At 47.6% G+C, this 27,265-nt stretch overlaps 1 protein-coding gene across 3 annotated transcripts in view; it reads right to left on the bottom strand.

The window, feature by feature from the left end:
* Window positions 1-27,265, bottom strand: part of KLKB1 (kallikrein B1) — a 194,258-nt gene that overhangs the window by 66,870 nt on the left and 100,123 nt on the right. For all 3 annotated transcript variants that reach the window (XM_069744368.1, XM_069744367.1, XM_069744366.1), the window contains one exon: window positions 25,392-25,551. In XM_069744368.1, the coding sequence (XP_069600469.1) occupies window positions 25,392-25,551 (160 nt within the window). The remainder of the gene's footprint in view (window positions 1-25,391; window positions 25,552-27,265) is intronic.

Here is a 27,265-nt window from a genome sequence, read left to right as displayed (position 1 = left end):
ACCCTTGTGAAAATAAAAAAATGCTTGATAAAACATCATTTTTGAGGAAAGAAAAATTATTTATTATTTTCACGGCTCTACGTTGTAAACGTCTGTGAAGCACTTGGGGGTTCAAAGTGCTCACCACATATCTAGATAAGTTCCTTGGGGGGTCTAGTTTCTAAAATGGGGTCACTTGTGGGGTTTTCTACTGTTTAGGCACACCAGGGGTTCTGCAAACGCAACGTGACGCCCGCAGACCATTCCATCAAAGTCTGCATTTCAAAAGTCACTACTTCCCTTCTGAGCCCCGACGTGTGCCCAAACAGTGGTTTACCTCCACACATGGGGTATCAGCGTACTCAGGAGAAACTGAACAACAACTTTTGGGGTCCAATTTCTCCTGTAACCCTTGGGAAAATAAAAAATTCTGGGCTAAATAATTATTTTTGAGGAAAGAAAACGTATTTATTATTTTCACGGCTCTGCTTTATATACTTCTATGAAGCACTTGGGGGTTCAAAGTGCTCACCACACATCTAGATAAGTTCCTTCCGGGGTCTAGTTTCCAAAATGGGGTCACTTGTGGAGGGTTTCTACTGTTTAGCCACATCAGGGGCTCTGCAAACGCAACGTGACGCCCGCAGAGCATTCCATCAAAGTCTGCATTTCAAAACGTCACTACTTCAATTCCAAGCCCCGGCATGTGCCCAAACAGTAGTTTACCCCCACATATGGGGTATCACCGTACTCAGCAGAAACTGGACAACAAATATTGGGGTCAAATTTCTCCTGTTACCCTTGGGAAAATTAAAAAATTCTGGCCTAATTAATTATTTTTGAGGAAAGAAAATGTATTTATTATTTTCACGGCTCTGCATTATAAACTTCTGTGAAGCACTTGGGGGTTCAAAGTGCTCACCACACATCTAGATAAGTTCCTTTCGGGGTCTAGTTTCCAAAATGGGTTCACTTGTGGGGGGTTTCCACTGTTAAGCCACATCAGGGGCTCTGCAAACGCAACGTGACGCCCACAGAGCATTCCATCAAAGTCTGCATTTCAAAACGTCATTACTTCACTTCCGAGCCCCGGCATGTGCCCAAACAGTGGTTTACCCCCACATATGGGGTATCAGCGTACTCAGGAGAAACTGGACAACAACTCTTGGGGTCAAATTTCTCCTGATACCCTTGGGAAAATAAAAAATTGCAGGCTAAAAATCATTTTTGAGAAAATAATTTTTTATTTTTATTTTCATGGCTCTGCGTTATAAACTTCTGTGAAGCACTTGGGGGTTCAAAGTCCTCACCACACATCTACATTAGTTCGTTTGGTGGACTAGTTTCCAAAATGGGGTCATTTCTGGGGGATCTCCAATGTTTAGGCATACAGGGGCTCTCCAAACATGACATGGTGTCCGCTAATGATTGGAGCTAATTTTCCATTTAAAAAGCCAAATGGCGTGCCTTCCCTTCCGAGCCCTGCCGTGCGCCCAAACAGTGGTTTACCCCCACATATGGGGTATCAGCGTACTCAGGACAAACTGGACAACAACATTTGGGGTCCAATTTCTCCTATTACCCTTGGCAAAATAGGAAATTCCAGGCTAAAAAATCATTTTTGAGGAAAGAAAAATTATTTTTTATTTTCATGGCTCTGCGTTATAAACTTCTGTGAAGCACCTGGGGGTTTAAAGTGCTCAATATGCATCTAGATAAGTTCCTTGGGGGGTCTAGTTTCCAAAATGGGGTCACTTGTGGGGGAGCTCCAATGTTTAGGCACACAGGGGCTCTCCAAACGCGATATGGTGTCCGCTAACAATTGGAGCTAATTTTCCATTCAAAAAGTCAAATGGCGCGCCTTCCCTTCCGAGCCCTGCCGAGTGCCCAAACAGTGGTTTACCCCCACATGAGGTATCGGCGTACTCGGGAGAAATTGCCCAACAAATTTTATGATCCATTTTATCCTATTGCCCATGTGATAATGAAAAAATTGAGGCGAAAAGAATTTTTTTGTGAAAAAAAAGTACTTTTTCATTTTTACGGATCAATTTGTGAAGCACCTGGGGGTTCAAAATGCTCACTATGCATCTAGATAAGTTCCCTGGGGCGTCTAGTTTCCAAAATGGGGTCACTTGTGGGGGAGTTCCAATTTTTAGGCACACGGGGGCTCTCCAAACGTGACATGGTGTCCGCTAAAGAGTGCAGCCAATTTTTGATTCAAAAAGTAAAATGGCGCTCCTTCCCTTCCAAGCCCTGCCGTGCGCCCAAACAGTGGTTTACCCCAACATATGATGTATCAGCGTACTCAGGACAAATTGGACAACAACTTACGTGGTTCAGTTTCTCCTTTTACCATTGGGAAAATTAAAAAATTGTTGCTAAAAGATAATTTTTGTGACTAAAAAGTTAAATGTTCATTTTTTCCTTCCATGTTGCTTCTGCTGCTGTGAAGCACCTGAAGGGTTAATAAACTTCTGGAATGTGGTTTTGAGTACCTTGAGGGGTGCAGTTTTTAGAATGGTGTCACTTTTGGGTATTTTCAGCCATACAGACCCCTCAAACTGACTTCAAATGTGAGGTGGTCCCTAAAAAAATGGTTTTGTAAATTTCGTTGTAAAAATGAGAAATCGCTGGTCAAATTTTACCCCTTATAACTTCCCAGCAAAAAAAAATTTTGTTTCCAAAATTCTGCTGATGTAAAGTAAACATGTGGGAAATGTTATTTATTAACTATTTTGTGTCACATAACTCTCTGGTTTAACAGAATAAAAATTCAAAATGTGAAAATTGCGAAATTTTCAAAATTTTCGCCAAATTTCCGTTTTTATCACAAATAAACGCATAATTTATTGACCTAAATTTACCACTAACATGAAGCCCAATATGTCACGAAAAAACAGTCTCAGAACCGCTAGGATCCGTTGAAGCGTTCCTGAGTTATTACCTCATAAAGGGACACTGGTCAGAATTGCAAAAAACGGCAAGGTCTTTAAGGTCAAAATAGGCTGGGTCATGAAGGGGTTAATAAATAACATTTCCCACATGTCTACTTTACATCAGCACAATTTTGGAAACAAAATTTTTTTGTTCTACAAAGTTATAAGGGTTAAAATTTGACCAGCAATTTCTCATTTTTACAACACAATTTAGAAAACCATTTTTTTAGGGACCACCTCACATTTGAAGTCATTTTGAGGGGTCTATATGGCAGAAAATACCCAAAAGTGACACCTTTCTAAAAACTGCACCCCTCAAGGTGCGCAAAACCATATTCAAGAAGTTGATTAACCCTTCAGGTGTTTCACAGCAGCAGAAGCAACATGGAAGGAAAAAATTAACATTTTACTTTTTAGTCACAAAAATTATCTTATAGCAATAATTTTTTTAATTTCCCAAGGGTAAAAAGATGAAATGGACCTCAAAAGTTGTTGTCCAATTTGTCCTGAGTACTCTGATACCCCACATGTGAGGGGGAACCACTTTTTGGGCGCACGGCAGGGCTCAGAAGGAAAGGAGCGCTGTTTGACATTTTCAATCTAAAATCGGCTGGAATTGAGATTGGACGCAATGTCGCGTTTGGCGAGCCCCTGATGTGCCTAAACAGTGGAAAATCCCCACAAGTGACCCCTTTTTGGAAACTAGACCCCCTAAGGAACTTATCTAGATGTGTCGTGAGCACTTTTATCCCCCAAGTGCTTCACAAAAGTTTATAACGCCCGGGCGTGAAAATAAAAAATCCTATTTTTTCCACAAACATGATCGTTTAGTCCCCAATTTTTTATTTTCTCAAGGGTAAAAGGATAAATTGGACCCCAAAGTTGTTGTCCAATTTGTCCTGAGTACGCCGATACCCCATATGTGGGGGTGAACCATTCTTTTGGCGCATGGCAGGGCTCTGAATGAAAGGAGCGCCGTTTGACATTTTCAAGCTAAAATCGGCTGGAATTGAGATCGGACGCCATGTCGCGTTTGGCGAGCCCCTGATGTGCCTAAACAGTGGAAACCCCCCACAAGTGACCCAATTTTGGAAACTAGACCCCCTAAGGAACTTATCTAGATGTGTCGTGAGCACTTCTATCCCCCAAGTGCTTCACGAAAGTTTATAATGCCCGGGCGTGAAAATAAAAAATCCTATTTTTTCCACAAACATGATCGTTTAGTCCCCAATTTTTTATTTTCTCAAGGGTAAAAGGAGAAATTGGACCCCAAGAGTTGTTGTCCAATTTGTCCTGAGTACGCCGATACCCCATATGTGGGGGGACCATTATTTGGGCGCATGGCAGGGCTCAGAAGGAAAGGAGCGTCGTTTGACATTTTCAAGCTATAATCGGCTGGAATTGAGATCGGACGCCATGTCGTGTTTGGCGAGCCCCTGATGTGCCTAAACAGTGGAAACCCCCCACAAGTGACCCCATTTTGGAAACTAGACCCCCAAAGGAACTTATCTAGATGTGTCATGAGCACTTTTATCCCCCAAGTGTTTCACGAAAGTTTATAATGCCCGGGCGTGAAAAAAAAAACCCTATTTTTTCCCACAAAAATGATCATTTAGTCCCCAATTTTTAATTTTCCCAAGTGTAACAGGAGAAATTGGACCCCAAAAGTTGTTGTCCAATTTGTCCTGAGTACGCTGATACCCCATATGTGGGGGGGAACCATTGTTTGGGTGCATGGCAGGGCTCAGAAGGAAAGGAGCGCCGTTTGACATTTTCAAGCTAAAATCGGCTGGAATTGAGATCGGACGCCATGTCGTGTTTGGCGAGCCCCTGATGTGCCTAAACAGTGGAAACCCCCCACAAGTGACCCCATTTTGGAAACTAGACCCCCAAAGGAACTTATCTAGATGTGTCGTGAGCACTTTTATCCCCCAAGTGCTTCATGAAAGTTTATAATGCCCAGGCGTGAAAAAAAACTACCCTATTTTTTCCCACAAAAATGATCATTTAGTCCCCAATTTTTAATTTTCCCAAGTGTAACAGGAGAAATTGGACCCCAAAAGTTGTTGTCCAATTTGTCCTGAGTACGCTGATACCCCACATGTAGGAGAAAACTACTGTTTGGGTACACTTTGGGGCTCAGAAGGGAATTAGTGACGTTTTGAAAAGCAGACTTTGATGGAATGGTACGCGGACATCATGTTCCGTTTGCAGAGCCCCTGATGTGCCTGAACAGTAGAAATCCCCCACAAATGACCCCATTTTGGAAACTGGACCTAATTGGGAACTTATCTAGGTGTGTGGTGAGAATTTTGAACCCCCAAGTGTTTCACTTAAATTTATAACGCCCGGGCATGAAAATAAAATATCCTATTTTTTCCTACAAAAATGATCATTTAGTCCCCAATTTTTAATTTTCCCAAGTGTAACAGGAGAAATTGGACCCCAAAAGTTGTTGTCCAATTTGTCCTGAATACGCTGATACCCCACATGTGGGAAAAAATACTGTTTGGGCACACGTCGGGGCTCGGAAGGGATGTGGTGACGTTTTGGAAAGCAAACTTTGATGTAATGGTCTGCAGGCGTCATGTTCCGTTTGCAGAGCCCCTGATGTGCCCAAACAGTAAAAAAAAAACCCCACAAGTGACATTTTGTAAACTAGACCCCCAATGAACTTACATAGATGTGCCCCCTTTTTGGAACTAATCTTCTGTAAAGTAAATTAGTAGTGCATGGAGGTGTGGTACAATCTGAAGCAATCCTTCATACACAGGCCAGGTTTTTTCGGGGCAGGTGTCGCATTGATAAATGGTGTCCTTGCGTATTCCTCTTTTGTAACACACTCGGCACCTTTTTTGCGACTTACTTCTTTTTCCAGTTTGCGGGACCACCCCCAGGAAATGCTGACCTGGTACGATACGAGCACCTTCAGTTCCGGAAGTACTGGGGCCAGCTCCTTCCCTCGTGCCAAATAACAGGGCCTTAACCACTACCTCCTGGAACTGAAGGTACGACGTATCGCTGTGGCGTGCACATCGTGACAGCAGGAAAGCGTTGAGCATTGCCATTTGTATGATGTGCACGGACAGCTTTTTGTACCACACCTTGGCCTTCCTCAAAGCACTGTACGGTTGGAGGAGTTGATCAGAGAGATCAACGCCCCCCATGTTTTTGTTGTACCCCAGTACACAGTCTGGTTTGCAGACCTGTGTAGAGGTACCCCGTACAGTGCTGAGGGCACTGCCATCACAGTGTATGGTGGTCAAGAGAAGGACATCCCTCTTGTCCTTGTACTTGACCACCAGCAGGTGGTCGCTACATTGGGCTCTGCTCTCACCTTTTCTGAGCATCTGCCCAAGTAGCATCTTTGGGAGGCCTCTCTGATTTTTGCGGACAGTACCGCAGACTGCGGTACCTCGCGCAGACAGGGATTTGTAGAGTGGGATGCTGGAATAAAAGTTATCAGTGTAGAGGTGATAACCTTTATCCAGCAGTGGGTGCACCAAATCCCACACTATTTTCCCACTCACTCCCAGGACAGGGGGACACTCAGGCGGTTCAATCCTGGTGTCCTTCCCTTCGTAAACTCTAAAGCTGTGGGTGTACCCTGAGCTACTCTCACACAGCTTGTAGAGTTTGATTCCGTACCTGGCCCTCTTGCTGGGCAGGTATTGACGGAATCCAAGCCGCCCCTTAAAATGAACCAAGGACTCATCCACGCAGATGTCCCTTTTGGGCACGTACACTTCACCGAACTTTTTGTTGAAGTGTTCGATGACAGGCCGAACTTTGAACAGACGGTCAAAGTTGGGGTCATCTCGTGCGGGACACTGTGCATTATCGTTATAATGCAGGAATTTGTGGATGGCCTCAAAACGCGTTCGGACCATGACCATTCGGAACACTGGAGTGTTGAATAAAATATCAACACTCCAATATTGCCGAACTTCTGGCTTCTTCAGGAGCCCCATATGAAGCATCAGGCCCCAAAACTGCATCATTTCAACTGCGTCTACAGGAGACCAGTTAGAATATGATGAACCGGTGTTTTGCTCCAAAAATTGACGAGCGTACAAATTAGTTTGCTCCACCATGAGGTTAACAAAATCCTCAGAGAAAAAGACTTTGAAAAAGTCTATTTCTGTGAGGTCGGTGGTGTCAAACCTGATTCCTGATTCTGCCACAAAATCAGGAATCAGTGGCTCGTAATTTTCGGGGGGCGAGGTCCATACAGGGTCCGAAGAGGGGCGCGCTGGTTCATCTTCAGGAGTGGGCCCTGCCTCATCTTCATCTTCATGAATGATGGGCACTTCTTCTGTCCTGCGGCGTCTGCGTGGCGGTTCCGCAGGGCCGGAGGAGGAAGATGAGGAGGGGGAAGAGGATGAGAAAGAGGATGAGGAAGAATCAGAAAAATAAAGAAAAGTGGGATCCTCTCCCTCGCTATCAGTGTCGGAGGCAAGGAAAGCATATGCCTCCTCCGCTGAATAGCGCTGTTGGGACGAACGGGACAAACGGGACATTTTTTTGTGAGTATGGTGCTTTTGTGTACTTTATTGGGAACTATGTGTACGTGTGGGGGGATAGTGTTTGGTGCAAACTATTCTAAAAAGAAAAAGCTAAAGGAAAAAAATACCTGTGAAAGAAAAGTCTAAAACAGCAGGCCCTAGCTCTGATAAGTGAACCGCGTCACTTATCAAATTTCGGCGCCTGCTGGGTGTACGAACGGGGATGTGGAAAAAACGCCAGGCACGAGAGCTCTGATAAGTGACACGGTTCTCTTATCAGAGTTCGGCGGCTGCTGGGTGTGCGAACGGGGATGTGAAAAGGGAAGGCACAGATTACACGCGGCGGCTGGGGGAGCGCAAGGGGATGGGGGAAAAAAAGAAAAGGCACGGATTAGACGCAGCGGCTGGGGGAGCGCACGGGGATGGGGAAAAAAAAAGAAAAAGGAAGGCACAGATTACACGCGGCGGCTGGGGGAGCGCAAGGGGATGGGGGAAAAAAAAAAGAAAAAGGAAGGCACATATTACACGCGGCGGCTGGGGGAGCGCAAGGGGATGGGGGAAAAAAAAAAGAAAAGGCACGGATTAGACGCAGCGGCTGGGGGAGCGCACGGGGATGGGGAAAAAAAAAAAGAAAAAGGAAGGCACAGATTACACGCGGCGGCTGGGGGAGCGCAAGGGGATGGGGGAAAAAAAAAAAGGAAAGGCACGGATTAGACGCAGCGGCTGGGGGAGCGCAAGGGGATGGGGGAAAAAAAAAAAGAAAAGGCACGGATTAGACGCAGCGGCTGGGGGAGCGCAAGGGGATGGGGGAAAAAAAAAGAAGAAAAGGCACGAATTAGACGCAGCGGCTGGGGGAGCGCAAGGGCATGGGGGAAAAAAAAAGAAAAAGGAAGGCACAGATTGCACGCGGCGGCTGGGGGAGCACAAGGGGATGGGGGAAAAAAAAAAAGAAAAGGCACGGATTATACGCAGCGGCTGGGGGAGCGCACGGGGATGGGGAAAAAAAAAAGAAAAAGGAAGGCACAGATTACACGCGGCGGCTGGGGGAGCGCAAGGAGATGGGGGGAAAAAAAAAGAAAAGGCACGGATTAGACGCAGCGGCTGGGGGAGCGCACGGGGATGGGGAAAAAAAAAAAGAAAAAGGAAGGCACAGATTACACGCGGCGGCTGGGGAACGCAAGGGGATGGGGGGGAAAAAAAAAAGAAAAGGCACGAATTAGACGCAGCGGCTGGGGGAGCGCACGGGGATGGGGGAAAAAAAAAAGAAAAAGGAAGGCACAGATTACACGCGGCGGCTGGGGGAGCGCAAGGGGATGGGGGAAAAAAAAAAAGAAAAGGCACGGATTAGACGCAGTGGCTGGGGGAGCGCACGGGGATGGGGGAAAAAAAAAAGAAAAAGGAAGGCACAGATTACACGCGGCGGCTGGGGGAGCGCAAGGGGATGGGGGAAAAAAAAAAAGGCACGGATTAGACGCAGTGGCTGGGGGAGCGCACGGGGATGGGGAAAAAAAAAAGAAAAAGGAAGGCACAGATTACACGCGGCGGCTGGGGGAGCGCAAGGAGATGGGGGGAAAAAAAAAGAAAAGGCACGGATTAGACGCAGCGGCTGGGGGAGCGCACGGGGATGGGGAAAAAAAAAAAGAAAAAGGAAGGCACAGATTACACGCGGCGGCTGGGGAACGCAAGGGGATGGGGGGGAAAAAAAAAGAAAAGGCACGAATTAGACGCAGCGGCTGGGGGAGCGCACGGGGATGGGGGAAAAAAAAAAGAAAAAGGAAGGCACAGATTACACGCGGCGGCTGGGGGAGCGCAAGGGGATGGGGGAAAAAAAAAAAAGAAAAGGCACGGATTAGACGCAGTGGCTGGGGGAGCGCACGGGGATGGGGAAAAAAAAAAGAAAAAGGAAGGCACAGATTACACGCGGCGGCTGGGGGAGCGCAAGGGGATGGGGAAAAAAAAAAGAAAAGGCACGGATTAGACGCAGCGGCTGGGGGAGCGCACGGGGATGGGGAAAAAAAAGTGAGCACGAGTGTTGATAGGTGAACTGCGTCACCAATCAACGCTCGGCGGCGCTAAGGGGGTAAAAAAAAGTGAGCACGAGTGTTGATAGGTGAACTGCGTCACCAATCAACGCTCGGCGGCTAAATTTGGGCACGGATATGGCGCAAGGAGGGGGGATGGGAGAAGGGGGGATGGGAGAAGGGGGGGATGGGAGAAGGGGGGATTGGAGAAGGGGGGATGAATAGAGATCGGGCCGGGATCGGGGTATCAACACTTATGGTTTGTAGTCTCTCATCTTTCTTCTTTCTTTTTTCTTTAGCTAGAATTGTGGTGTCACAGGCTACTCTGGCACCACAAGTCTCAGCACAGGAGGGGATCTCACAGCGTGTCCGCTCTGAAGGAATCCTCACCAAGTGTGAGGATTCCTTCAGAGCAGTTACACAGGTCAGGGGCAGGTGAGACAGGTCACAGAGAGGTCACACCGCTGCTGTGACCTGTGATTGGTGGGATCGATGATCACATCGATCCCACCAATCAAAGAAGGCCCTGGTGACGCTGGTGTTGCTATGCACCAGCCTATGATCGGAGCTCACAGCTCCGATCATAGGCAGGTCACCGGCAGGTCACCAGCAGGTGACAGGCAGGTCACGATCAGGGCACAGTGCGGTCACACCGCTGCTGTGCCCTGTGATTGGCACGATCGACGATCACATCGATCGCGCCAATCAGACTGGAAGGATCCCGATCCGGAGGCAGGGAGCACGGGGCTGCAGAGCGCGCAGGTAGGCAGGACACAGCGGCGGTAACAGCTGCGGTAACACCGCCGCTGTGTCCTGCGATTGGCGCGATCGATGTGATCGTCGATCGCGCCAATCAGACTTGAATGCTCCGGAGCCATGGTAGGGGATCCGGAGCCATGGCCCAGGGCTGCAGAGCGCACAGGTACAGGCAGGGCACAGAGCGGTAACACCGCCGCTGTGCCCTGCGATTGGCACGATCGATCGATCTCAATCGCGCCAATCCTGGGGGGGTTTGGGCCCATGCCTGGCATTGCCAGGCACTGGCCTAGGATCGAGTACATCGGTACTCGATCCTAGGCTGGGACCTCACTGTTTCAGCCAAATTGATTGGCTGAAACAATGAGAAAGGCTGCGATTGGCTGCTCAGAATTGAGCAGCCAATCACAGCGATCGGGAGGCCGGGGGGGCGGTGACAGGCCCTAGGATGCTGACACCATCTTCCTGCAGGTAAGATGGCGTCGAAATTTTAATGCGATCGCTGCGACTTAAGTCGCAGTGTCGCATTAAAGGCCATGACGTACTATTCCGTCCTTGGGAAGTAAAGCCCACCCCACATGGACGGAATAGTACGTCTAATGGCAGAAAGGGGTTAAAGGGAACCTGTCAGCAGGATTGTGCACAGTAACCTACAGACAGTGTCAGGTCAGCACCGTTATAGTGAATAAAATTATACCTTGGTTGATGAAATCCATCTTATGGTTGTGTAAGAGTCGGGGTGAGCCAGGGAGGCAGGCATGGCTGACAGTAATCCTTGTATCACTCCCTGGACCCCTTCCCTTAAAGTACCTCGGTGCTGCTTCTCTACACCATCAGGGCCTTCCCGGTATGGGTCAGTTACCTCTGCAGACAATTCCAAGAATAAAGAGTCACAGTCCGGTTTCACTTCAACTTCAACATCTATACTCAGCAACTTGTCATCCAGGGCACACATTGTCACAGCATCGGGCATCAGTGTCTCTGACCCTTGCCTGTCGCTTAGCCTGCGTTCGGGGGGAATCCGTACTATACGATTCCACCGTGTCCTCAATGTCCAGTATCTCTGCCTTTTGTGGGGGCATTCCCTCTCATTTCGCCCTGGTTCTGAGAATGACGGCCCACGCAAAAACCTGCCACATCTTGGTGCACTCTTTCCCAAATGGCTCAGCCTTCTTCTGTTCAGTAGTTGCTGTATTCTTTCTCACTCTCTGTTCTTAGCTCTGGTCCCCTGGATACTTTTGCTGGGCCTATTTCTTCCTAAAAGAATGTTGCAGGGCATGAAGTGCCCTGGGCTAGCCAGCACTGTCTGAGCTGCATGGGCACCCAGGCACCAGCTGACTAAACCAGGAAGCTTCACTATACTTATTCTCCTGCCCCTCCTATTATAACTATACTTAACACTATATCTGCTATCTATGATGCCTCCATCTAGTGGCCAACTTGGGGTAATACTCCCCCTAACACTATATGGGCCCGGGGCACTTACTTTCCTTAACCGACATGTGTGTGCAATGCATGTGAACATTTAAACAATGAGACTTATATAGTAGTACACATTAAGGTGTAGCAATTCTCTTGTACACAGTGACAATACACTTTATGTGTAGCAGTGCCACCATGTAAGAACACATTAATAATAAACACTGTACACATTTAAAGGGATTGGGGAGCAGAAGGAACATCATCTATTGACATCCCCTACAATTGTTCTTTAATCCTTTATTTTCAGTTTATAGTTAATGATATGCTCGTGCCCTAAGGCGGGCCTGGAGGGGGGTCTGGAGGGGGGTCTGCATGTGGTTCTCTGATTAGGTATTCATAATTCAGATTGCTGATAGGTCACTGATCCCTCACTGACCTGTCCCCTAGTTTGCATAATTAATATCTGTAAATGCATAAAAAAAAACTTCTGCAGGCAGGTGCCAGCCATGGCACCTGCTCTGCAGCAAAATCGCATGTTTTATGTGCCAATAATACATTTCATTCAGCTTATTCACAAAAAAAAAATTGAAAATGGCGTCTGCCGCACCTGTACAGTAGCTGCTATCGATGTCTAGCTGTGATCCGATAGCTGTAACTGCGCATGCACCGGTGGCACCATCTTACTGAAGAAGAAAAAAAAATCCTCCAAGATGACACGTCAGCGCATGCACAGTATATATGGCACTGTCATTTTTGCCTGGCTGGTTATCAAAAATGCAGAGGAACCTACGTCATTTTTTTAAACTTATTTATTTATAGCGCAGGTGGTGGCTGGTGAATACTCTCATCAGCCGGTGCCTGCTCTTACTGTTAATAGTTGAATACAACTCTCAACATTGTCTCCTGCTAGCACTGATTGCAGTGCGAGCAAGGAACAGTGATGTGAGCTTTCTTCAGCATCTGGCGCCAGGGAACAGCACAGACAGTACCGCTGATTTCCAGGCGTCAGTACATGTCACAATGATGACATACGGATGTTTTGTAAGCCCACGCTGCAGGGCCGTATTTGCCACTAGGCACTTTGAGGGCACGTGCCTAGGGCGGGACGATGCGGGGAGCGGCACCTGAGCATGGTTTTTGTTATTTTTTTTATTTAAGTCCTGGGTCACCTCTCGACCGACCGCCCCCCAGCCCAGCAGCCCCCCCCCCGGCTGAACCCGCCCGCCTCCCACCCTCCCTTCTTGAAGACGTCATACTCACCCTGCTCCAGCAATACCTGGTTTCAGCGCCTGCAGCTCTGTCCTGAGTGAGAGGTCACGTGGTACCGCTCATTAAGGTCATGAATATGGGCACCACATGACCGCTCACTCAGGAAGAAGGTGCTGCGCCAGGAGTCGGGACAAAGCCAGAGGGATGTTCGGCATGGCAAGTGAGGTGAGTATGAGGGACGGGGGGACAGGGGACGGGGGGATGAAGGAGGATGGTAAGTCGAGCCATGCAAGATGGAAGCGGGAGCAGGAGCTGGAGCAGGTGCAGGGGGCTGAGAGATGAGCCATGCATACAGGGGGGGAATATGAGCCATGCATACAGGAGGGGGATATGAGCCATGCATACAGGAGGGGGGGGGGAATATGAGCCATGCACACAGGAGGGGTGGAATATGGGCCATGCATACAGGAGGGGAGGGGGAATATGAGCCATGCATACAGGAGGGGGGTGAATATGAGCCATGCATACAGGAGGGGGGTGAAAATGAGCCATGCATATAGGGGGGGGGATATGAGCCATGCATACAGGAGGGGGGGGATATGAGCCATGCATACAGGAGGGGGGGAATATGAGGCATGCATACAGGAGGGGAGGGGAATATGAGCCATGCACACAGGAGGGGGGGAATATGAGCCATGCACACAGGAACAGATAACAGATATATCAATAATAGAATTATTTAGACATATTATAGCACAACTCCAGACATATTTTAAATTGCAACCTGTGGAGCTTATTGGACAGCTGTTTATGATTAAATAAATAAATGAAAAAAACGACATGAGGTCCCCCCATTTTTTTGAAAGCAGCAAAGGTAAAACAGACAGCTGTGATCTGATGTCATCAGGCTGGGAAGGTCAGGGCTGCCACTAGAAATTTCAGGGCCCCATACTGGCAAAATTTTCGGGGCCCCCTTGAGACTCCGCCCAGGCTCCACCCCAGCCCCACCTCCAGGCTCCACCCCTCGAACTGTCCACAGTCCCACCGCTCTCTCTTGGAAAAACTCCACTTCTCACCTATCACACATTGACAGTTCCCATCACCAGATCACACATATAGCCGTCAGCTTTTGCTTTGGCCAAAAGATTTTTTAAGCCGCCACCAGAACACGGTTGACACTTTTGGCCGGGCCCTACTGTACTGTAACCTACTAAATATTTGTTAAAATATGCAATACAATTTAGGTATATTTTTATTTATTTTTCAATTTTTAAAATGACCTATAATACTACATACAAGGAACAAATACCACAGCACTATGACCAGATGACATATTACCACCACAGTGACCGAATAATATCAAATACAAGGAACAAATACCACAACACCATGACCAGACCGCATATTACCACCACATAGTGACTGAATACTACAATACTGATCAGTAATAAAAAAAAACCACAATACTATCACCATCAGTGCCATTATACACAGGAGATCTGTAATTAGTAAGCAGTGTCTGTGTACAGGTAATACAGTGATCACCGGTGACATTATACACAGGAGCTCTGTATATAGTATACAGTGTATAGTGTCAGTGTATAGTTAACACTCACTCACCAGTGACGTCTCTAGGTGAAGTCCTTCATCTTTCATCCAGCACAGACCGCCATCATTTCTTCCAGCCAGGACTCGTCTCTGCAGGAAATAACACAGTTATCTCGAGTTCCACTTGCAGAACACATTACTTAATTTTCACAGCCTCTACATTACACCACATAAAGAAGGTGACATAGTATCACTCTGCACAGTTAGAGGACCTCCCCCCATTTAAAACAGTATACTCAAAAAATAAAATAAATACATCACTGCAATAATAATATCCCTTAATAGGCCCTATGGTAATATTCGCCATCCTAGCCCCCGTGTGTCTTATTGCAGGCTCCAGCCATATGTTCTCCCATCCTGCCCTCATGAGTATCCATTCTGCCCCATATGATCTCCCCATCCTGCCCCATCTGTCTCCATCATATCCATCCTGCCCCATCTGTCTCCAATCCTGCCCCATCTGTCTCCATTCTGCCCCATCTGTTTCCAATCCTGCCGCATCTGTGTCCAGCACTCTGTCCCATCTGTGTCCAATCCTGCCCCATCTGTTTCCAATCCTGCCCCATCTGTGTCCAGCACTCTGCCCCATCTGTGTCCAGCACTCTGCCCCATCTGTGTCCAGCACTCTGCCCCATCTGTGTCCAGCATATCTGCCCCATCTGTGTCCAGCACTCTGCCCCATCTGTGTCCAGCACTCTGCCCCATCTGTGTCCAGCATATCTGCCCCATCTGTGTCCAGCACTCTGCCCCATCTGTGTCCAGCACTCTGCCCCATCTGTGTCCAGCACTCTGCCCCATCTGTGTCCAGCACTCTGCCCCATCTGTGTCCAATCCTGCCCCATCTGTGTCCAGCACTCTGTCCCATCTGTGTCCAATCCTGCCCCATCTGTGTCCAGCACTCTGCCCCATCTGTGTCCAATCCTGCCCCATCTGTGTCCAGCACTCTGCCCCATCTGTGTCCAGCACTCTGCCCCATCTGTGTCCAGCACTCTGCCCCATCTGTGTCCAGCACTCTGCCCCATCTGTGTCCAGCACTCTGCCCCATCTGTTTCCAATCCTGCCCCATCTCTGTCCAGCACTCTGCCCCATCTCTGTCCAGCACTCTGCCCCATCTGTGTCCAGCACTCTGCCCCTTCTGTGTCCAGCACTCTGCCCAGCACTCTGCCCCATCTCTTCCCAGCACTCTGCCCCATCTCTGTCCAGCACTCTGCCCCATCTCTGTCCAGCACTCTGCCCCATCTCTGTCCAGCACTCTGCCCCATCTCTGTCCAGCACTCTGCCCCATCTCTTCCCAGCACTCTGCCCCATCTCTTCCCAGCACTCTGCCCCATCTCTGTCCAGCACTCTGCCCCATCTCTGTCCAGCACTCTGCCCCATCTCTGTCCAGCACTCTGCCCAGCACTCTGTCCAGCACTCTGCCCAGCACTCTGCCCCATCTCTGTCCAGCACTCTGTCCCATCTCTGTCCAGCACTCTGCCCCATCTCTGTCCAGCACTCTGCCCCATCTCTGTCCAGCACTCTGCCCCATCTCTGTCCAGCACTCTGCCAAGCACTCTGCCCCATCTCTGTCCAGCACTCTGCCCCATCTCTGTCCAGCACTCTGCCCCATCTCTTCCCAGCACTCTGCCCCTGTGTCCAGCGTTCTTCCCTGGGCCCCCGGATCGCCGCTCTCAAGAAAAAAAAAAAAAGAAGTTCTTCTTACCTGGCCGCGCTCCTGCGGCGGGCGAAGTCTCCACGCAGCTGCAGCGTGCATGCACTCGCCGGCGACTGACAATGATGTCAGACGCCGGCGACATGCACGCACGCTGCGGCTGACGTCAGCGCCTGCCAGCCTCAGATTGGCTGGCGACGCCGCGGCTGTTAACTATTGACGTGCGGGCCCGCGCCCGCACGTCAATAGCTTTAAACAGCTGCAGCGTCGGCGCTAAGGGCCCGGTTCAGCCTGCGGCTGCCGGTAGGGGCCCGGTGAGCAGATAAGACGGGGCCCGATGCGGGCCCCCTCTGCTCACCGGGCCCCATACGCCAATCACAGCCGTCATGCCCTGATGGCGGCCCTGGGGAAGGTACCTGGATATTGAGCCCCTCTCAGCCTAAAAACACCAGCCCACAGCCACCCCAGAAGAGGTGCATCACATTAGAATCACCTTGCCTCTCTCCGCATTGCCCTGGTGCATTGGTAATTGCGGTAATGGGGCTAAGGTTGATGTCAGCTTTGTAGTGTGCAAAAATACAGCTAACATCAAGCCCTGGTGCTAGTAATGGAGAGATGTATATCAGACACTCCCATTTCTAAAGCAGTAAGAAAAAAAAAAAACACATAAAAAATCTTTATTTTAATAAACACTCCCCCATGCTTTCCCTGGTTCACAATTTTATTTAAAAAGATGTTCTACGCAGATCCAATGTAATACACCAAATCCGACATAGTCCACAAATGGAAACCTGAAAAACATAAACAGAAAGAAATAGAAACAAGACACCGCCCCTCGTTCACCATTTTATTAGAAAGAAAAGTTCCACGCAGGTCTGACATAGTGCAGCGATCCTTATGAAGTTCCTTGAATCCATCATCCAAAGCCTATTGAGCACCATCCTGAGACTCCATAGGCTTTAGCAGCAGTCGCTCTTGGGTCCCACTGCTCTGCTCGAGACCTGGTGCCTCTGATAAGCGGTGATGTCAGTAACGTCACTGCACTTCAGACGTTCCTGGTCACTTTGCACTTTGGACTATGTCGGATTAGGTGAACTATAGCAGAAATTTTTTTTCTAATAAAGTGGTGAATGATGGATAGTGTCTTGTTTATATTTCTCTCTGTTTATGTTTTTTACATTTCCATTTGTGGACCATGTCAGATTCGGTGGACTACGTCAGAACTAGTTTCACAGTAAATCTAGATTTATTAGGAGTACAACACAAACTGAACCAAATCACAGAAAAACTACGTCAGAACTACATCAGAATTTTTTTTAATAAAATGGTGTACCAGGGAAAGAGCATTTATTTAAATACAGTGCCTTGCGAAAGTATTCGGCCCTCTGGAACTTTTCAACCTTTTCCCACATATCATGCTTCAAGCATAAAGATACCAATTGTAAATTTTTGGTGAAGAATCAACAAGTGGAACACAATTGTGAATTTGAACGAAATTTATTGCTTATTTTAAATTTTTGTGGAAATTCAAAAACTGAAAAGTGGGGCGTGCAATATTATTCAGCCCCTTTAGCTTAATACTTTGTTGCACCACCTTTTGCTGCGATTACAGCTGCAAGTCGCTTATGGTATGTATCTATCAGTTTTGTACATCGAGAGACTGAAATTCTTGCCCATTCTTCCTTGGCAAACAGCTCGAGCTCAGTGAGGTTTGATGGAGATCGTTTGTGAACAGCAATTTTCAGCTCTTTCCACAGATTCTCGATTGGATTGAGGTCTGGACTTTGACTTGGCCATTCTAACACCTGGATATGTTTATTTGTGAACAATTCCATTATAGTTTTTGCTTTATGTTTGGGATTATTGTCTTGTTGGAAACCAAATCTCCATCCCAGTCTCAGGTCTTTTGCAGACTCCAACAGGTTTTTTCAAGAATTGTCCTGTATTTGGCTCCGTCCATCTTCCCATTAATTTTAACCATCTTCCCTGTCCCTGCTGAAGAAAAGCAGGCCCAAACCATGATGCTGCCACCACCATGTTTGACAGTGGGGATGGTATGTTCAGGATGATGAGCTGTGTTGCCTTTATGACAAACATATCGTTTTGCAATGTTGCCAATAAGTTCGATTTTGGTTTCATCTGACCAGAGCACCTTCTTCCACATGTTTGGTGTGTCTCCCAGGTGACTTGTTGCAAACTTTAAATGACCCTTTTTATGGATATCTTTGAGAAATGGCTTTCTTCTTGCCACTCTTCCATAAAGGCCAGATTTGTGTAGTGTATGAGTGATTGTTGTCCTATGGACAGACTGTCCCACCTCAGCTTTAGATCTCTGCAGTTCATCCAGGGTAATCATGGGCCTCTTGGCTGCATCTCTGATTAGTCTTCTCCTTGTTTGAGATGAAAGTTTAGAGGGACGGCAGGGTCTTGGTAGATTTGCAGTGGTATGATACTCCTTCCATTTCAATATGATCACTTGCACAGTGCTCCTTGGGATATTTATAGTTTTGGAAATCATTTTGCATCCAAATCTGGTTTTAATCTTCTCCACAACAGTATCACTGACCTGCCTGTTGTGTTCCTAGGTCTTCATTATGCTGTCTGTGCTTCAAACAGAACCCTGAGACTATCACAGAGCGGGTGCATTTATATGAAGACTTGATTACACACAGGTGGATTATATTTATCATCATTAGGCATTTTGGACAACATTGGATCATTCAGAGATCCACAATGAACTTCTGGAGTGAGTTTGCTGCACTGAAATTAAAGGGGCCGAATAATATTGCACGCCCCACTTTTCAGTTTTTGAATTTCAACAAAAATTTCAATAAGCAATAAATTTCATTCAACTTCACAATTGTGTTAAACTTGTTGTTGATTCTTCACCAAAAATGTACATTTGGTATCCTGTCATTCACACAACACTCAAGCCTTTGCCTCAGATTAGGCACTCACAATCCTGACAGCTCAGCAATCCCTTAATCCCATAAAATGGTAGAGTTGTCATTCACAGCATCTATAGGACACATTGAGTGGTGAAATCATGGCAAGCAGACTGTTTGTGAATGCATGTCTCACACTGAGCCTGTTCTGTGTATTTGTGAGGGAGGTTGTTTTTTTTCCCCAGTCTGTTGCTGCCTGCCTATGAATGGTCAGTTTCAGAATTAAAAAAAAGTACACATACACACAATGAAATTGTCACGCACGCGCCCAGACTGGTTGGCGCGGGCATACGGGGGTGTGGCCCCACTGGACCACAGACCAAACTTCCCTGGAAGGGGCGTAACTAAGTAGCTTCCTAGGTGTTCGCTGGAGCCTCTGATGGTGAGGTCAGACTTGTGCAATAGGAAGCTACCAGGTGCCACTCCAGGGTGATGTCTGGCTGTGGCTGCTGATCCCACTAAGGAACGGAGCGGGCACGGCTGGCACTCTGGCTGACAGGCGGGCACGGCTAGGACACAGGCAGGCAGACGGATACAACAGAGACACTGGCGGGCAGGCGGACACGGCCGGCTCTCTGGTAGGCAGGCGGGTACGGCTGGAACATAGGAAGAACCGGTAGGGACCGGTCTGCAGGCAGGTATGTGAAACAGGTTGGAACCTGTTCAGACAGGAGGACTAAGTAACAAGTAGAAGGTGGAACTAAGAGAAGAGAAGGAGAAGGCAGAGCCAAGGGCGGAGATGTTGGAGGCGGAGCAAAGAGCGGAGACGCTGGAGGCGGAGCCAAGAGCGGAGATGCTGGAGGAGGAGCCAAGAGCGGAGATGCTGGAGGCGGAGCCAAGAGCGGAGACGCTGGAGGCGGAGCCAAGAGCGGAGACGCTAGAGGCGGAGCCAAGAGCGGAGACGCTGGAGGCGGAGCCAAGAGCGGAGACGCTGGAGGCAGAACCAAAAGCGGAGACGCTGGAGGTAACGCCAAGAGCGGAGACGCTGGAGGCGGAGCCAAGAGCAGAGACAGAGCCAAGTGTAGAAACACAGGAGGCGGAGCCAGATAGAACCGCAAAGAGCGGAGCCACAGAGCAAAGCCAGAGAGTGCGAAGCAAGGTCTGAGTGCAGAGCCACAAGAGTGCGGAGTATAAGCAGACTGAGAACACAAGGAAAGACAAAGCAGGGAAGGAAGCCACAGACAAGGAGACCGAGAAAAGACAAAGTACAGACAAGGCAATGGAACAAGACACAGGGACAAAGACACAGGGACCAGGATATTCTGCCTCCTGGAGGGCGGACTACAAGATCAAGGCAATAGCACAGAGAAAAGCTCAGAGAGAGTAACTCAGAGCAAGGCCAGGCAAACTCAGCAGCAAAACACTAACTGAGCTAACACATTGCACAGGCCCAGACCACAGGGTGGAGCTGCACTATATACAGGAGGCCTCTTGATAATTGGTCAGGAACTGATTAGACAGATGCACCTGATTCCTATAAGAACCAGAGAGTTCAGGCGCCGGCCCCCTATACACATAGCCATGAGGCATGCAGAGAGCAGAGACACAGAACATGGAGCTGGCATGAAACAGAAACCACATCATGACCTGGAGCAGTGGGTAAGATAGTGTGAGAGATGTGAGGCCATGACGTGATGCCAGCAGAGTTGTTACAGTACCCCCCCTTTACGGCCCCTCTTCTTCAAGCCCGCCAGAATAACTTGTAGAAGAAGGATAGGAGCACACATAGTCCAGGCCAACATGACATCTTCAGGGTAGAATAAGGCAGGCGGGTCACCAGGAATCTCATAAAACAAAGTCTCTTGGTGCTCAACAGGGTTAGCTTCCACAATGAGCTGGACCACCTCCTTCAGGTAGACAGGTAACAGGGAATTGAATGCTGCTGTCTTGACATCTTCACCAGCTGGACACATGGAAACTGGAAGCCTTCTCATAGGATTCAACTTTTGCCCGACAGGTAGCAGAGATGTTCTTAGGTACGGAACACAAGAAAAGTCATTAGAGATGAGAGTGGAGAACAACAGCTCCACCGGGTCAGAGAAAAATTGAGGTGAACAAACTTCTGTTTTGAAATCTTCACCAGCCGGCCACAAGGACGCTGAAGGTATCCACATAGGAACCATCTTCTGCCCGTTATCCAGAAGAAATCGTCCAAATGGCGGGGATGTTCCTAGGAACGGATTACAGGAATAGTCGTGGGAGATGTGTGGAGAGACAGTCACCGCTTCCCCATCTTCAGTGACGTTAGCACACCTTGACTCGGCGACTAACTGTTTACTGGTATAGTCGCTGGAGATGTGTGGAAAGATAGTCACCGCTTCCCCATCTTCAGTGACATCAGCACACCTTGACTCGATGATTAACTGTTTTCTGGTATAGTCACTGGAGATGTGTGGAGACATCGTCACCGTTTCCCCATCTTCGGTGACGTCAGCACACCTTGACTCGACGACTAGCAGACCAGCTGAAGAAGATGACACTGCTGAGTGTCTTTGACGCATGGGAACCAGACACTTCTCAAGACTGGGAAAGTTCAAACAAAGCACTTTACTGGAACTCTTGACCAGAGCGGGTGGTAGAGTCCTTGGCTCAGAATGACCCATGGGCATAACAGACAGCATACAGTAGACAAACTTCTTCGTGTATAAGGCTCCAACTTGGAGCTGTAGTTGTCCTTGCAGGACTAGACTGCTCTTGAGTAGGGCTTGACCAACTTCAGACAACGCCCTTACCGGGTTCTGGAGCTGTATGACAGAGACCACACACCGACTCCGAATGGTTGGCGACTTTACCACACCAAAGCTCCCGGAAAACAGAGACACAGTCTTTGATTTTAATGGAGAGGAAGAACTCTCACCTAGGGCAGCCTCTCCTGCTGGCCCAGGGTTTTGGAGTTTTAGATCTACAGGGCAGAGACAGTCAGGATGTTCCTTGCAACCGCAGCGATACCGCGTTCCCTTCTTGCGGCTGGATTTGGGCTGCTGCTTTGCCAGCCCACTTTTATCAGCCTTCTGGGGTTTTGCTTGGGTAGCTGCTGGGACAGGTAGAGGAACAGGTGAGTCTTGGACGGACTTGGTCAGACGTGACGATTTCTTCACGGGTTTCGCCCGTCTGGACCGCCTCTCAGATCTAGATGGGGAAGACTGCACAGGAGCAGCAGGACGAGGCTTGTCAAAGACTTTACGGAAGGCCACCAGGAAGGCCCCAAGACTCATGACGATAGGATCCCCTGCTTCCCAGAGGGGACAAATCCATAATAAAGCATCTCCTGCTAGGTAGGACATGATATAGCCCACCTTAATCCGGTCAGAGGGAAAACAAGCTGCATTCTGCAGGATGTAGCGCAAGCACTGTTCCAGGAAGCTTTGGCATTCCTCTGGATTCCCATAGAACCTAGGTGGGTCTGCTGGGTTGTGCTCTTCCTCATAGGCCAGAAGTTGGTTGTAGAGAGCGTTTGAAATTATGATTGGGCCCGAGGTCTACTCAATCGGAACGACACAGGGCGGAACAAATTCTTCAGGTTGCTCATACTGGTAGAGAGGAAGTTCATCATGCTCAGAGAGCAGTAGGACATGGGATACAGCGGAGGCCATGGCCTGTGCAAACTGTCATGCACGCGCCCAGACTGGTTGGCGCGGGCATACGGGGGTGTGGCCCCACTGGACCACAGACCAAACTTCCCTGGAAGGGGCGTAACTAAGTAGCTTCCTAGGTGTTCGCTGGAGCCTCTGATGGTGAGGTCAGACTTGTGCAATAGGAAGCTACCAGGTGCCACTCCAGGGTGATGTCTGGCTGTGGCTGCTGATCCCACTAAGGAACGGAGCAGGCACGGCTGGCACTCTGGCTGACAGGCGGGCACGGCTGGGACACAGGCAGGCAGACGGGTACAACAGAGACACTGGCGGGCAGGCGGACACGGCCGGCTCTCTGGTAGGCAGGCGGATACGGCTGGAACATAGGAAGAACCGGTAGGGACCGGTCTGCAGGCAGGTATGTGAAACAGGTTGGAACCTGTTCAGACAGGAGGACTAAGTAACAAGTAGAAGGTGGAACTAAGAGAAGAGAAGGAGAAGGCAGAGCCAAGGGCGGAGACGCTGGAGGCGGAGCCAAGAGCGGAGACGCTGGAGGCGGAGCCAAGAGCGGAGACGCTGGAGGCGGAGCCAAGAGCGGAGACGCTGGAGGCGAAGCCAAGTGCGGAAACACTGGAGGCAGAGCCAAGAGCTGAGATGCTGGAGGCAGAGCCAAGAGCGGAGACGCTGGAGGCGGAGCCAAGAGCGGAGACGCTGGAGGCGGAGCCAAGAGCGGAGACGCTAGAGGCAGAGCCAAGAGCGGAGACGCTAGAGGCGGAGCCAAGAGCGGAGACGCTGGAGGCGGAGCCAAGAGCGGAGACGCTGGAGGCGGAACCAAAAGCGGAGACGCTGGAGGTAACGCCAAGAGCGGAGATGCTGGAGGCGGAGCCAAGAGCAGAGACAGAGCCAAGTGTAGAAACACAGGAGGCGGAGCCAGATAGAACCGCAGAGAGCGGAGCCAGATAGAACCGCAAAGAGCGGAGCCACAGAGCAAAGCCAGAGAGTGCGAAGCAAGGTCTGAGTGCAGAGCCACAAGAGTGCGGAGTATAAGCAGACTGAGAACACAAGGAAAGACAAAGCAGGGAAGGAAGCCACAGACAAGGAGACCGAGAAAAGACAAAGTACAGACAAGGCAATGGAACAAGACACAGGGACAAAGACACGGGGACCAGGATATTCTGCCTCCTGGAGGGCGGACTACAAGATCAAGGCAATAGCACAGAGAAAAGCTCAGAGAGAGTAACTCAGAGCAAGGCCAGGCAAACTCAGCAGCAAAACACTAACTGAGCTAACACATTGCACAGGCCCAGACCACAGGGTGGAGCTGCACTATTTACAGGAGGCCTCTTGATAATTGGTCAGGAACTGATTAGACAGATGCACCTGATTCCTATAAGAACCAGAGAGTTCAGGCGCCGGCCCCCTATACACATAGCCATGAGGCATGCAGAGAGCAGAGACACAGAACATGGAGCTGGCATGAAACAGAAACCACATCATGACCTGGAGCAGTGGGTAAGATAGTGTGAGAGATGTGAGGCCATGACGTGATGCCAGCAGAGTTGTTACAGAAATCTCCCTGTTAATGGCCACTTTGATTTAAAAAAAATTAACTGGTTAAGTGAAAAATAGTTTAATCACTAGTACGTCCACAATAGGGAAGTGGAAAAAAATTTTTTATTGTACTCTGCAGCACCTATTTCATGGCGTGTCTAGTTCAACATGAAACATTGGTGAAATGTTCTGTTACTACTGCCAAAGCACATTCACATGGGCAAAGTAGAAACCAGGAAGATAAATTCCTACACCTGTTCCGACTGGGAAAATCCCTACTCTGACCATTGTCTGTCTCTGCCTGACCGCAGAAGTTGGCACCCTAAGATAGTTCAATGGCGTCCAAACTCGACGCAGGTTATCCTGAATGTCCTTAGCAGCTCCTTTGATCTTGAGAGTAGCAGTTCCCTAAGGAATAAAGGAATCATACACAAAAAAGCTGCAACCAACACAAACTACAGGAAAGTGAATGTATCCAACAAAGTCTATTACCAGCAGGAAACATCAGTAGAGGAATATTTTTAAAGTTGCACCCGAAAGGTGATAGCACAGACAAACCATATAAATGAAAAACAGCTGTTACCCAAAACTGACAGAAAAAGGATAACAGAACTAATATACCCCCCCAAAAAAAATCTGCTGTGGCTCTGTGGAAAGAGATGCAACCACAGAACACAGGATCAATGGTTTGAATCCAGAAGGTTGACACATCCTTTTTTAAGTAATCTGCATTAAAGTGTCATAATAGTGCTGTAATGCGGATTACTTTAAACGTAATGGATACCTTTTTATAAAGAAATCCATCTTCTCATTCTTTAGGAATCACTCTTTGAAGTTATATCATAATATGGGGCAAGTGCAAGGGCGAGCCCTGCTGCATTTACGCCAAATTACCATAAAACTTTTACGGGAAGAACGACTGCACAGATTTCTTTAAAAAAAAGTCACTATAATTTGAATTAAAGTGCCATTTTTCCCATGTCTTTACATGACATCACATATTCCTGCTGACTGGTTCCAGTTAACATAGTTAGATATCACATTAACATTTATTCCATCTGTATGCTCCATATATATATTTACTATTCTGCTTCATCAAGATCTTAAGCAGTAGAATATTTTGGTCATTTTGTCATTTGATAAACATGTGTGTCCACTTGACTATGTCAAATGGGAGTTTAAAGTACATATCTAAAATATTCAGTTAAATTTATCCGGAACCATGCCACTGACCTCTGATTGGCTTCTGATGAGTCCTTTGTTACATAGGTAAAATATAAACAGTTTGGATAAAATGTACATATCTTCTGACACATTTGTACATTAGGTGCAATAACACTTGTGAGACTCTCCCCGGAGAATTCCATTTTCTGAAAAATATCTCTTTTGCATCCTACAAGATAATTATTAGCAATTAAATTTTTGGTATACTTATACAGACGTCTATTTGCTCTGAAATCTGTGTGAAAAGCATCAATAAACAAACTCCCCACATTTTTAAGGAAAATTTGCATTGCCGTTCCAAATGGTTTCAAAATTCTGGACAGGCATGAAAAAACACTTGCTACTTATTAAAGAGATGGCTGAAGGAATTCTGCACAGAAGCCAGAGAAAAGTCACACACAATTAACTGGTCCTGTGGCAGCTGAAACTGCAAAGGTTAGCACCAGAATTCTGCCACAAATGATCGACGCAACACGAGCATCAGTAAAGCATCCAGATTTCCAAAACAAACTACAAATTGACAGGATTTCCTTGGCAAATTTTATTTTCTGCCATTTGAACACATCCTTGCAAATACAGTGAAGACCAACCCAACATTGGTCCTCTTCTTTGAGTAGATTGCTCTTGTGGGGAGGTGGTTCACTACAAATTTTGGGAAGTTATATTAAAAAGGCTCCACTGAATCTACATTACTTTACTGCTGCTTTTCACATATTAAATATAAAAAATGGATATTATTTCATTCTTTTTTTCATGCAGTTTTTAGTAACACATCTTTCTGTGGTTTATATCCTGAAGTGTCCAGTTGCAAATTCAGTGTAACCAACATTGATTCTTAATATCTACTTTAAATACCAGATAAATAGAAAATTAAGAATTTATGTAATTAAAATTTTAAACAATGGTAAAAATTGTAATTATACATTCTGATAATCATTAAGAGCCCAGTTAATTAATTAAGACTAGTATTGTGCATACTAGTCTTCATGAATGAAACAGATGTATTAGGCTAAGACTAAAGTCATACAGTCGTAAAAAGTCACACACCACTTAATGAACTAGACGAACTTTTCAACTGTTGCGCACTACAGCCATAGATGTTACTACAGCCAGGGTCTGAAGTACATTTCTGGCATAATTTACACCACTAAATTGTCTTAATTTTTGCTTAATTACATGTGCAGTGTCTGCCACTCCTTGCCTAATTTGAAGATGTTTTTTTTTTTCATTAGAAAAATGGCGGAAAAACCTCAATGATTTGGACGCATAGTGTTTTCCTGACTAGAGATGAGCGAACTTGTTTGGACAACATTCGCCAATCTCAAATTTGGCACGAATGCAGCACATTCGGATTCGCGTTTCGTTTTCCCAAGTGTATTTCCTTAAGGTCGGCAACATTCGGTCACAGTTCAGTAAATGATCGCAATTCCACTAATGCTTTTGTTAGGACTTTGGCTAGCATAGTGAGGTGAGAGGGTGTCTATAGGTTAGAGGAGCGGCGGAATGTAGTTTTTATTTAGTTTTTAATAACTTAATGTGTGTACATTCAGGCAGCCAATCAGGGCGCAGAAACCATCCAATGTCATGACACAGGGGCTTCTGTCATCAGCTGCCAAAGTCACATGTCCCTCTTCATATAAAAAGCAGACATGATGTTTTACTGGTGCCATTTTCTCAGTGTAACAGCGCAGAAAGGTCGCTCCTGCTGCTGCTGCAAGTTGTCATATAGTTAGATAGGATCCTGTCCTGTGTGAAATCGACCTGCCAGCCCAGCATCTAACGAAATTGTGCTAATAGTGTTGTGCTGGTAGGAGTCCACATTTCCTACTCAAGATTGCTTGGGCTAATACTGTGTTGCAGTCAAGACTTAGGAGGCCCCATTT

This window comes from Ranitomeya imitator, chromosome 1 (assembly GCF_032444005.1).
Source record: "Ranitomeya imitator isolate aRanImi1 chromosome 1, aRanImi1.pri, whole genome shotgun sequence".
Lineage (NCBI taxonomy): Eukaryota > Metazoa > Chordata > Amphibia > Anura > Dendrobatidae > Ranitomeya > Ranitomeya imitator.
Note: the sequence above shows the minus strand (reverse complement) of the source record. Positions and strands in the feature narration are given on the sequence as shown.